Source organism: Talpa occidentalis, unplaced genomic scaffold (assembly GCF_014898055.3).
Source record: "Talpa occidentalis isolate TD23 unplaced genomic scaffold, MPIMG_talOcc4v2.1 talOcc4.2, whole genome shotgun sequence".
In the NCBI taxonomy this organism is placed as follows: Eukaryota; Metazoa; Chordata; class Mammalia; order Eulipotyphla; family Talpidae; genus Talpa; species Talpa occidentalis.
In genome coordinates this window covers 121,663,396-121,676,538 of record NW_023602073.1, presented here as the reverse complement: position 1 = coordinate 121,676,538, position 13,143 = coordinate 121,663,396, and the positions used below count along the sequence as shown (strand labels likewise).

Below are 13,143 nucleotides of genomic sequence, written 5' to 3'. Positions count from 1 at the left end.
TTCTCTTTAAATGAAACAAAGAAATGAATTTTAATAAACAACAAATACCACCAGGAAAGACATCTGGTCTTTATAGTTCTGATTATAACAGAAGTAGAGATGTCATCATAGTTAAGAACTTAAATTTTTTATCAGAAATTATGCTTGAATTCCAACATATGGGACCAAAGGAGGTCATCTAATTTGTGGGAATCGCATTTACTTCAACTATAAAATTGGGACTATTAGAGTACATAGATCCTACAATTCACGGGGACTAAATAATGTATATAGGTACTTATTAAAATGCCTAGGTTGGTTAAGGCTATTATAGCAATTCTTATTTCAACACTACATAACAAATTTGAACACTGGTATCTTAGTACATATAGCATTCTGACTGATATTCTCGATCGACATTAAGTTAGTGATGATTAAATATTTCTTATTCTATTGGTCAAAGATGCAAAAAATAACATGGCAGATGATAGCCACAATTATTCAGAGGAAGTCATTTTTAATGAATATTTTTGGCCTGAATCAACATACTATGCATCTAATCTAGTATAAAGGGTTCAAACATCACTATTTCCTCTATTTTTCCTTCTCTCTCCCCATCTTTCAACCCCAATAAAATCAGCATTTACTTTAAAAACTCTGTCCCTTTATATAGTTTAGCTTGGCAAAGATTTCCAAGAAGATACAGGGAAAACTTGGCATAAGTTCAAAACAACTAAATAAAAACAAGCATATTTCTTACAGAAGTGCATTTTCTATAAAACTGTACAACTGAACCACAGTGCATTGCATTTCTAAACAGATTTATATTGAAATACAGAGTTGATCATGTATTCCTGAGGTTAAAGTAATAGAGTTACATTAATTGAACCAGCAAAGGGTTAAATAATATTTTTTAAGCATTTTCTCATTATTTTGGGTAATAGTACTGCTTACATATATCTCTAAATATACCAGCTAATATTCTAGTTGTTATGATAACAGAATCATTTATTATTTCTCACAGCTGTTCATTCTACATAGCAATTTATAACTATTTCAGAGTTAATACTTGTATGATCAAAAGCAAATTGATGATTAGCATATTATACTAGATTTAAAAGTAGAAAATAGTCTTCAAAAGTAGCACAATAAATTAATACCACTGCACAAACAAGATTTTGTTTCATTATTGTTGAACTGAATTTACCAAGTCATATATTTCTTTGATCCATTTATTCAGATGTCAGATTGTGTGGGTGTGTTGAGGTATGTATGTGATTAATCACTAAATGTTATTTAAGTTTTCAGTAGTAGGGATTTTTAAATTTTTAATTTTAATATCTTTTCATTATAACATACCTCTCTGCATTCTGACTAAAAAGAAAAATATTGAATTTGAATTCTAATTTAAGAAAAATATAATGAATGCTTAACATATCTCAAGTACTCTAACAAGCACATTATACATTATTTATGATAATTCTTACTTTAAATAAAGTATTTACAAGGATTATCTACTATTATCTTTATTATATAGCTAAGGTTATTGAATCTTTGTTTAAAGTTGTAATTATAGATTTAGGGACAAAACTCTAACCATTCAAATTCAATATCCACGTTTTCAGTCACAAATCATTTACAACTAAAGGAATAGACATCATACTTTGTTTTATTGCACTTTGCTTTATTTTCCTTCAAATATATAACATTTTGGGCCTCCCTGGTGGCGCAAGCGGTTAAGACGCAACCTATGAAGCTATCCATGCAGCACGAGTATATGATCCCCAGTCAGGGAGCTACTCACATGGTGCAGCTAACGTCTCCTGCCTCACCCACTGCTTCCCTCAGCAGTGTATTTCAGTAGATCTGCCTGTTCTGTTCCCCACTCTGTCTCTGGTGAATCCTTTCACCCCTCACCCTCTGGCCTGTCTGACAGTTCTTTTATGCATAAATAAATAAAACTTAATATATACATGACATTTTTTTACAAATTAAAGGTTTCTGGCAAAACTGCATCCAGCAAGTCTATTGGTGCCATTTCTTCCATAGTATATATTCAATTTAATGTCTGTGTGTCACATTTTGGTAATTCTTACAGTATTTCCATTTTTTTCATTATTATTCATCACTATAATCTGTGATTTTTGTTTTTCTATTGTAATAGTTTAGGGTTTCACATATAATACAACATACTTACTCAATAAACACTTATGTTTTCTGACTGTTCCACCCACTGGTCTTTCTCTTGTTTTCCTCCCTCTTCTGCGCCTCCCTATTTCCTGAAATATAACAACATTGAAACTAGACCAACTCATAACCCACAATGGCCTTGATCAAGTCAAAGGAAGAATCACAAGTCTCTCACTTGAAATCACAAGTTAGAAATAGTTAAGTTCAGTAAAAAGGCATTTCAAAAGACCAGAGAGCCTGAAATCTAGACCATTTTTACTAAACATCTAGCCACACTGTGAATGCAAAGAAAAGTCCTTAAAGGAAAGGAAAAATGCCATTCCAGAGAACATATCAAAGGTTAAAAAAAAAAAGTTAAATAAGCTTCCTGTTAATATGGAGAAAGTTTTTGTGGTGTAGATAGAATATAAAACCAGTCACCAAAGTTCCTTAACACAAAATCTAATCCAAAGGAAGAGTACCACTCTTTCAAGTCTAAGTTCTACCCAGAAGATCTAGCTAAGATAGACCCTGATATCATCCAGGTCTTTCATAGCTGGAGAAATCAAAGCCTGACTGCATGGGGAAGGGTTAGCCTATACTTTCAAACACAAATAACAATGTAAAACAACATCGCTTCAATTAAAAAAAAAAGTCAGGGCCTCCCCGGTGGCTGGCGGAGTGGGTTGAGCGCAGCACTATGAAGCTGTCCACAGCCTCTGCAGTGTGGGCTCGATTCCCGGCTGGCCAGGGAGATACCCACATGGCACAGCAGACCTCTCCTGCCTCGCCTGCTGCTCCCCTCAGCAGTGCTTTCTGTCTGTCTGCCTGTTCTGCTCCCTGCTCTGTCTCTAGTGTATCCTCTCACCCTCCCATGCTTCTGGCCTGTACCCCCGCTCTTGTATAAATAAATCAATCTTTTTTTTAAAAAAAAAGTCAAAGGCCAGACCAACTCTTTGTAAAGGCTGAAGAATCTAGATTTAACAATGCTTATTATCAATCTGAAAGTCGTAGGGCCATGAAGTATTATCCACTTAATTGCTCGTAATATACAGATGAAATAATAAAGCCTGCATGACACCTGTTTTATAGCATGGTTTGCTGAATATATGAAAGCCACTGTTGAAACCTATTGCTCAGAAAAAAATATTCATTTCAAAATATTAATGCTGACCAACATTACAACTACCTGGTAATCCAATAGTTCTATAAGGGGATCAAAGTTTTTTGTGTCTCCTAACGAAGCTCCATTCTGTAATCCAAATATCAAGGAATTAATATTGACTTTCAAGTCCTATAATCAGTGGTGAGTATGGGTTGGTAACATACATCTAAAATGGTATGAACCTATATCCCTAAATCATTGCAGTGTTGTAAACCAACATTATCTCAATTAAAAAAAAGTTATGAAAAATAAAGGTACAAACTTCTAGTTATAAAACAAGTTCTGGGACTATGATGCACAGCATGGTGGCTATAGTTAATAACACTCTATTGTATATTATATTTGCATGTTGTCAGAGAAAAGATCTTAAAATTTCTCATTACAAGAACGAGGGTGTAACTGTGGTAACACATTAACTAGACTTGATTCATCTTGTAATATGGACATATAGTGAATCATATTGTACACATTGAACTAGTGTTATCTTTCAATTATATCATAATAAAATAATGTCAATTAAAAAAGAATGAAGCAAAAGTAATGCCTTTCAAAAAATTACATATAGAGAAATACATTTTAGGAAGGTTGTAGCTGCCATTGATAGTGATTCCTTTCATAGATCTGAGCTGAGTTAACTGAAAATGCTGGAATTGATTTACCGTTCTATCAATCCATGCCACTAAGATCTGTCCTGATGCATGGGGGAAGTCAAAATATCAACACTGACAACAGTTTGGAAGAAGTTGATTTCAATCCTCATGGATGACTTTGAAGGGTTCAAAATTTCAATAGAGGAAGTAATTGCAAACATAGTACAATTATAAAGTGAAATGGAATTAGAAATGGAGCTTGAAAAAGTGACTGAATTGCTACAATCTCATGATACAACTTGAAAAGATAAGTTGCTTCTTAAGGATGAGCAAGAAAGTGTTTTCTAGAGATGGACTTTACTGCAGATTATGATGCTGTGGATATTATTGAAAAGTCAACAGATTTAGATTATTTATTATATAAATTTATTTGCTAAAGCAGCAGGAGGATTTGGGAGGATTAATTCCAATTTAGAAAGAAGTTTTACTCTGTGTAAATTGCTATCAATCAATGTGGCAAAATTCATTGTTGTCTTATTTTAATAAATTGCTACAGCCACCCCAAACTTGAGCAAGCACTATCCTGATGATCATTAGCCATCATCCCGGAGACAAGACCCTCTACCAGCAAGAAGATTCCAACCTGCTGAAGGCTCAGATGGTGGTCAGCATATTTAGAAATAAAGTATTTTTAACTAAGCTATGCAGACTTTTTTAGACATAAAGCTACTACTGCACACTTAATAGACTACAATATAGCGTAAAAATAACCTGAATATACACTCAGAAAGCAAAAATGTCCTGTGAATCATTATTATAGTATCTACTTTATGACTGAGTTCTGGAACTGAATTTATATTATGTCCAAAGTGTGCCAGCACTGGAACCAGATGGCTTTGTTTTCAGAATTTTTAAAGGTATCAATCTGCCTTATTATTAGTTGCCTGATTCAATAAGAAAATGAACATAGAGATTCTCTGTTCTCAGTACAAGATAAAAGACAAGAAATATACACTAACAACTAATTTATATATAGCCCTATGATGTGCCAATTCAAATAATCATAATGATAATCCCATAAAATAATAATTATCATTACTATTATTCTATCGGTGTGAATTGTGACATTCACTCTATAGACTAGTTTACAATTAGGACAGACGTTTTTGAAAAATTAAGCTGAAATTTTATACTAACACTGCAGTTAATAGTCCAATAATCCTGCAAAGTCACAACAAAATGACAGTTATTTCGCATTGTGCTGTCAGATGGCTTCATACCTTAGTAGCCAAACTCACTTAGTAAATTTAAAGTCTTCCTATGTTCACGTAAAATGTGCTAAAAGGATCATAGTCCAGGTCCTCTTGGTGGATGGATCACTGTTTTAGCTGTTCTACAGAGTCTATAATTTTACTCAGTGGAAATCAAACTCCCCAGCAGAATCAGTACACATCAAAATGACAGCCGTTGTCAGTAGTTTTCATGACGCACTTAAAGCAGGCCAGGCATGAGTTAGGAAGTTTAATGTATCCATTTGACCTTCAATTTCCAATATCTCCACAACAAAGCCTTATTAAGTGATTCAAGATCAAGCTAATAAAGAAATAGCTTAGGACTGATAGCTTCAGAATAAAATATTTAATGTTGAGAAGCCTAGGCCATGGAATTTCAGATCATGCATTCCATAAGCAAAGTATTGAGCAATGCAAAGCATTGTGTGAATCATTAGTGGGGTGCAGGATGGGAACTATGTGATGAGATGAGTAAGAAAATTTTCACATTGACTGGCAGAATTAGAATTATGAGAATGCCAATATTTGGAATGATTCTTAGGTCAGGATTCTTAAAACTCTCAAGAGGATCCAGGATCGTGCCTTGAATCTATGTATTTGGTTCTGATCCATTTTCAGATCTCCTACTGTTCATATTGCAAGTGGATAACAAATAAAAACCTCATGGTGTGCCTATTGTTACCAGTGCACAGAAAAGCAGATGACAGATGGGTTGACTATATTTTAATAACGGACTTTAGGAGTTGGAAAGAATAAGTTGCAAGTTCATCGTCAGCATCATTTATTTGTTCAGTACTGATTTTTTATTCATCGAGAGCTCAGTAAAAGCCAAATAACAAAAATAGCTTGCAATGTTCTTATTTTCATGTATCATATGGTATTGCTTTCTCTAAGCAACTAGCTTTTCTCTAGAGAAAACTCTTATTGCTATTTTTTAACAGCACAATCATATTAAACATATTAAAACTGCCATCTGGAGAATCTGAAATTTGTCAACTAGGTAAAAATGCAGATATACTTCTTTTTTTTTCTGAAAAGCTGATAGAGTCCAAACACACATCTCATATATATCCTTATCAAGAAGGGATGTCTGTGCAGTGTTCAGTTTGGTCCAAATAAATACTTGTTTATCTTTGTATAGATTTTTATTTTGTGAATTCAAAACAAGGTAATATGTCATTCCAGTGCTCCTGGACTTCCCCCTTTTGAGGCAGTGAATTAATAATGTCATCACCATAGTCAACTGTTCCTTGTTAAGTAGAGGCTATCTAATTAACAGGGTGGGAGGAGGAAGCATGCAGACTGTTGCAGGGACCAGTAGTGGACATCATAGACTCCTGCACTCTGGTATATTCCCTGTCTCCTTTCCTTCTTGTTTTCCCCTACTTAAATGAAGGCACTGGCAAAGGTTTCAGGGCTCTATTGCTTTGACTATAGCTAGGCAGCCATATGGAAGATGTCAATCAAACCTTTCAAACTCTAGGTTACATCTCTTTCATAAAATTCAATTTCATAAGGATGGAAGATAGAATGACAGCCTCACTTACTCTGACTGCTAAAGGCCAATCAAGAGTTGAAATGAAAGCAGAAATGTTATCAAGATCACTACCATGTACTGGCAGTCATAGTGGCGGTGGGTTATATCAGAAATTGCAACCAGGAATACAAGAGAATACCATTTTATAAGGCTACAGGAACATTTTAGAATTGTCATGAGGTATGCTATTTCTGGCATGGTAAATAAATTGTCTTCTGTGCCCTTTAAAGTAACCATATTATTGAATTCAACACAGACATGGAAATGCTTTTCTGAAAAGAGGCAATCGTAATATTTGTTTTCCTGTTGACAGAGGGTGTCTGTAGTTGTTCATGGGTGAATGTAATAAGAGATGAGATTCTCTATCAGCTTTGGGAGTTCTAGGATGGACTTCATTAATACAGCATAGATAACTGGTACAGGTTCAAAATGACAAATTCTGTCAAGCTATGAAATGTATTTCATACCTTAAACTTGAAAACTCAAAGCATCAGAAGCACTTCTAAATCAATATGGTGTCTATGTCTGCATCCAAACATTTTATATACAAATATTACCATTCACGGGCCTCCCCGGTGGCGCAGCGGTTGAGCGCTGGGTTGCGAAGCTGCGCGCGGCCTCTGCGGCGCCGGTTCGATCCCCGGCTGCTCCCCGGCCACCGGAGGAGGGTCCCACATGGCGCGCAGACCTCTCCTGCCGCCCGCTGCTCCCCTCAGCAGTGTACTTCGGTCCTTCTGCCTGCTCTGCTCCCCGCTCTGGCTCTGGTGAATTCTCTCGCCCTCCCGCGCTTCTGACTGTGCCCAGTGCATGTGTGAACAAAACAAACAAAGAAACCAGCAAACAAATAAATAAAGCATGCCTCTATTAAAAAAAAAAAAAAAAAAAAAACAAATATTACCATTCATAGCACTAGTCCAAGCATCTTAGCAATAGAAGCTTATTTAATGAGGTAGATAATATTATCTCAATTTTAAATAAGAAAACTGGAGAGATTAACTAAAGTTATATGGCTATTAATTGGTAAAGACTGTTTGGCTGGAGTTCAAGCTTTGGATCAAAATCATATCAATTCCTGGCTAACATTAAATATATATATAAATGAATACAGAAACAATATATAAAATGTGTGCATGCATACAATTAATATGATTATGTTGTTTTATATGAAATGTGCATGTGTGTATATTATAGTTATATTTTGTTTCTAGAACTATTTTGTTCATTTCATGAGCTCATCATACCTCTTTTCCGTAAGTTCATTAATAAATTATCACCACACAAGACATTGCCTAATACAAGTTTAAATAATGGCCCTTTTTCCACTTCATGTAGCCCTCAGCAGGGTATCATATTGCTGCAATGCTATAATTTTGTATGTTCCAAGGATATACAGTTTAATTCTATTGGCAAATGGTAATAAATAAGACAATACCTTTGAAGTGATGCTAGTATCTTGAGAGGAATTAGGATGCGGAATCTCTCTAAGAGGTTCAATTTATTTACAAGTTTTTTTTTTGAAGATTTATCTATTATGCATACAAGAGCTGGGGTACAGGCCAGAGATGCGGGGGGTGAGAGGATTCACCAGAGACAGAGTGGGGAGCAGAACAGGCAGACTGACTGAAATACACTGCTGAGGGGAGCAGCGGGCAAGTCAGGAGAGGTCTGCCGCATGAGGAGGTTTCTCTCTGGTTGGCTGGGGATCAAACTCGTGCTGCAGAGGCTGCGGATTGCTTCATAGTGTGGTGCTTAACCAGGGAGGCCCTATTTACAAGTTTTTAAAAACACAAAAGCTACAAATATGAATATTCTATTTATGTTTTGAGTTCAATACTAAGGAGAAGTTCGGTAGAACTTGCTTATACATAGGCTTCCCAGTATACTCCCATAGGTGCTGGCTCTCATTCATTTAATTGCATTCTTATAGATAGTGAGTTGTTCCTGCATGCGACTTACTCTCATCACTCTGATTAGATATTTATACAGTTCTTGTTGTAAAATCAACTCAAACCTTGTGATGTCAGTCATACTTACAACAAATCACTAAATGATTCAATTATTATATACAGGTAACTTAAGCATGCAAAAGGCAGTTTTTTAGAAAATAAAAACTTAAATTTAACAGGCCAGAAAGACTACAAAACGGCATAAAGATATTTGAGGTATACTTGGAAAAGCAATGATAAAAATCTAAATGGAATCTTCCCCAAATTGTTTTACAAGTCTTTAGGTATTTATTCCACTGTGAAGAAACCAATACATAAAAATTCATAGACAATAAATTGTGGATTTTATGCCAAAAATGTCAAATCCCAGACAGTTATTCAAAACACAAAATAGAGTCCTGAAAACTACATAAAAGAGGATTCTATGGTTGAATGAAAATAAAATGTGTCAGGTATGTATGTATCTCTTTTATAATTCACTGCCTTAAAAATGCTTTAGATTAACTGACTCTATGTCTAAAGATAGGCTTATATTGTATCACAGTTTTGGTACCCAATACATTCTACTACTCTAAATAAAGTATCTTATTCACTTTATTATACCATAATGTAAAACATTCCAATGATTTTGCAGAGCCTAACACATGACAATATTTATTAAAGAGAAACTCTGACCAATATCTCAAATAGAAGCAAGAAGTAGTAACAAATCAGAATTCTTTGATACTGGGAAGATGTCTACTATCTCTATTTAAATCAATTACATTTTTTAAAGATGTATTTATTTATGCATGCAAGAACTGGGGTACAGGCCAGAGGTGTGGGGGGTGGCAGGATTCATCAGAGACAGAGTAGGGAACAGAACAGGTGGATTGACTGAAATACACAGCTGAGGGGAGCAGCAGATGAGACAGAAGAGGTCTGCTGCACCATGTGGGTAGCTCTCTGGCCGGAGCTTGAACCCATGCTACGGTAGCTGCAAATAGCCTCATAGTTTGCATCTTAACCCCTTGTATCACCAGGGAGGCCCTAAGCCAATTACATTTCTTGGGGAGAGGTTGGTCAGGTTTTTGGCAAGTAGTCAAATGTCATTGGCAAAAAGTGAATTAGATTTGTTGTGTATTTTAAATTCTGGAAAAACAATCTAAAACCATCCCTAATTTATCAGAGTTAAGAGAAAATATCAGAGTAAGTAAAATGTGTGTATGTACATTATCTAGACAGATTAAAGATTGACAAAAAGACAGAGTTCCTTACATAAATACAGTGAGAAGTCAGCCACCTCCAAGCCACACACTTGGAATTTTACCTAACAGAGATCATACTCAAAAATATTAGAGAAACTCTGTAAGAAATTACATGTCAATAAAACCTTTTCAATGTGTCCTCGCATAGAGTGTCATTGTGTGTATCACAGTTTGCAGGATATGCCTTGGATTTAAAAAAAAAATGCATTAAATTATATAAAATGTATTTTGCTTCCCATGTGAAAAATCAAGTAGACAAAGTAAAAATTGTAAACAAATCACAATATAATGATGTTTACAGCTACTTTACTTTTTTTAAATTTTAGAGTTTATTGTTGATGGATTTTGCTCACATGTTTTTGTTTTTGTTTTTTAATTCCCTCTGACTGCCTATTTGCTTCACTGACATCACATTTCATTTTGAAGGAAATGATGTCAGTTCCTGAGCCCAGTACCTGGGTTCCAGCTGAGCTCAGCCAAGTCCACCATTAGTCATGGTGGCAGCTTTCACTGGCATGACATCATCAAGGTGTGGTGTCTCCTGCTACTTCCCATTCCCAGTTGTTCCAAGAGGCTTGACCAATTTGCTAGTCTTGATGTTCTGGGTTGTCAAAAAAGTCAGGATGCATTTTTGCAATAGAGGGCACCAGTACATTTTTGGAAGTACTACAGGCATTCACATCTATTGTATATATATATATGCAAAAGGGCAGGTTTATTATAAAAAGGGAATGGAAGGGGGCTTGCACAGACACAAGTGGGCAGAAAGAGCTGCCCCTGAAAGGTACAGTTTTGCTAAAATATAGGCCTGCATGGTCACAGGTGGGCAGTGTTGGAGGAGAGCTGTCTCTGCTGCTTTGCAAAGAGAGAAGGCTGGTAAAGAGAAACACCTGCATAGTCACAGGCAAGCAGGAGAGCTGCTGCCACAGTTAATAATCTTCAATCAGTATTTTAAGTTTGATGTATATATTTTCCAACTACAAGTTATCATTGTATAACCTGTTCCAGGAATGCTTTAGGGACTGATCTGAGTAAGAGATCACCCCAGTTGGCCCTGACTGAGGCAATGGTGTGGGTGAATATAGAATTAGGTGCTGAGAGATGGCATATGCATCCTGGAGACTATGGCATTTATTATCTGAAAGGACAGGTTAAACAAATTGCTACCAAATAAAAGTTGAATGTGCAATTTTAATATAATCCTACAATTCTGAGTATCTTCTTATTTCTCTTGTTCCTGCTATATACATGAAATGATATTCTGAAAATTAGAGGAATTTTACTCTGCCTTGAACCCATATGAACTAGCGAAATACAATATATTAAACATATAACTTCAAAGGCTAGGAGAAGCATTGTGGTCATTAGGTCCTATTCATGGGGTGATCTATTTCCTTCATGCTGTACAAAGAGGAAAGAATTTTATCAGCTTCTTCTTAACATCCCTGAAAATGCTTCTAGTAGCTGCTTCACAATTGCCTTTTTCCATTGTGTGTCCCTCAGAAACAACCAAGCACCACTTGATAAATCATTGCTGATTCTAAATTAGAATTTCATTATTGACCAAGTGATACTGTGCATATCTGAGGAGGAGTATGACAAAGTACTACACATCTTAAAGAACCCTAAGGGACTTACAACATTTGTTTAGCTGGCAGATGGTGTTGTCACCTGTTATTATAAACAAATGAAAGAAAACAAACAGACATTTCAGGATAGATGATATGATTTATAAATCAGTTGCAGTGTTGACCTTATCTGTGCTGTTAGTTTGATAGAAGGTTAGGAATTAACTACATGATAAATTTTATTTTTTTCTTGACAAGAATGCAACTTTGTAAAATGTATGAACATGACCATATTGTGACTAAGAGTCTAGAGGCTGTCACTTCAATAGACAGGTGAAAAATAGGGACCCAATCAGCAGATAAGGGATGTTTCTGCAAAGCAAGACCAATGAACAAATGCTATCGTTTAGAGTCTACACTTTTCAGCTTTATAGCACCAAATGTTATTTTCTATATATGCCATATGGTTGCTTCAATTCCACTCTAATCTATACTTCATAGCAAAAGTAAAGAGACTGTGAGCTTCGTGATTACATGATTTTAATAAGTCTAGCAATACTAAAAATCCTTTAATAAATATTGATAGTAAAATCCTCATTTGACCTATTGTTTCATGACCTGTAGTATGTGTATATTGTATGTAACTATATGAAATGTAGTGATTATCCATCACAATTACTTAAGTAGAAGTAACCGGAAGCCTTAATACTCATATCTGTATAACCACAGTGTCCACCTCATACTGTTTTCATGATATTTGAATGGTATATCAATAATAATAAACATTTATCTAGTGTTATGCATTTTATATGTATTGCTTAATACTTATAGTACCCTTATAATTAGGATCCTTTATTATGTCCATTTCATAGATGAAGAAATTAAAGCATCAAGCAGGTAAGGAACTTGCACAGGGTCATAAAGTCCAGAAATCAAATCCAGACCATCTGGATCCAAATTCTACATTTCTACTCACAACACTACACTGTGTGATAGCCCATCCCAGCTTGTTATTAACTGGCTTCCCAATCTTTGTTCTTTTCCTTTTGTAATCCATCCTTGACTTACCACTAAAATGTCCTTTTTTAAAAATACAATCCTAATCCATTATTTCTTTTTAATATTCTGTTTTCACTAAATCCATACATTCAAATCCACTCTCATATCTGGTAATACTCTTTATCCTCTGGCTGGAATTCTCACTTCACTCACTGATTAAGCTAGCAAACACAGTATAAACTTGATCTTGTGAACTGACATTTTTTCTCTACAGGTTTCTATATATAGCACACATTTCCTGGAAGGATTTCCTACCTTTATCAGACAAAACCAAAATTGATTCTCCAAGATACTGTTCAAATTTTCAGTGAATTCTGTGGCAGTTTTGAGAGAGCTGACTAGCCCTTCTCTGGACTGCTTGTCTCTAAGAGTAAACTTGTTATGTCACATCTCGCTGTGTCATCATTATAAACATCCAGGTCTCTCTCCCTCATTGGACTATAAACCCATCCAGGATCAGAATGTGGTTTAATGTAGTCTTAGGTGGTAAGTGTCAGATATCTGGCAAATACTTGGATCTCAAAAGCATTTATTCAATATATGTTTGTTATGCCTACAAGCATTGTTTAAGTGCCCTAGCAGCAGCCAGCT

At 35.4% G+C, this 13,143-nt stretch overlaps 1 protein-coding gene across 6 annotated transcripts in view; it reads right to left on the bottom strand.

The window, feature by feature from the left end:
• The window catches only part of NKAIN2 (sodium/potassium transporting ATPase interacting 2), an 899,800-nt gene that overhangs the window by 496,146 nt on the left and 390,511 nt on the right, over positions 1 to 13,143 (bottom strand). The window contains exon 1 of one of the 6 annotated variants that reach the window (XM_054697801.1): positions 7,290 to 7,318. The exons of the other annotated variants lie outside the window; for them this stretch is intronic. Coding sequence (XP_054553776.1) covers positions 7,290 to 7,292 — 3 coding nt within the window. The 5' untranslated portion in view covers positions 7,293 to 7,318. Of the gene's footprint in view, positions 1 to 7,289; positions 7,319 to 13,143 lie in introns of those variants that run through there. 6 annotated transcript variants of the gene reach the window in all.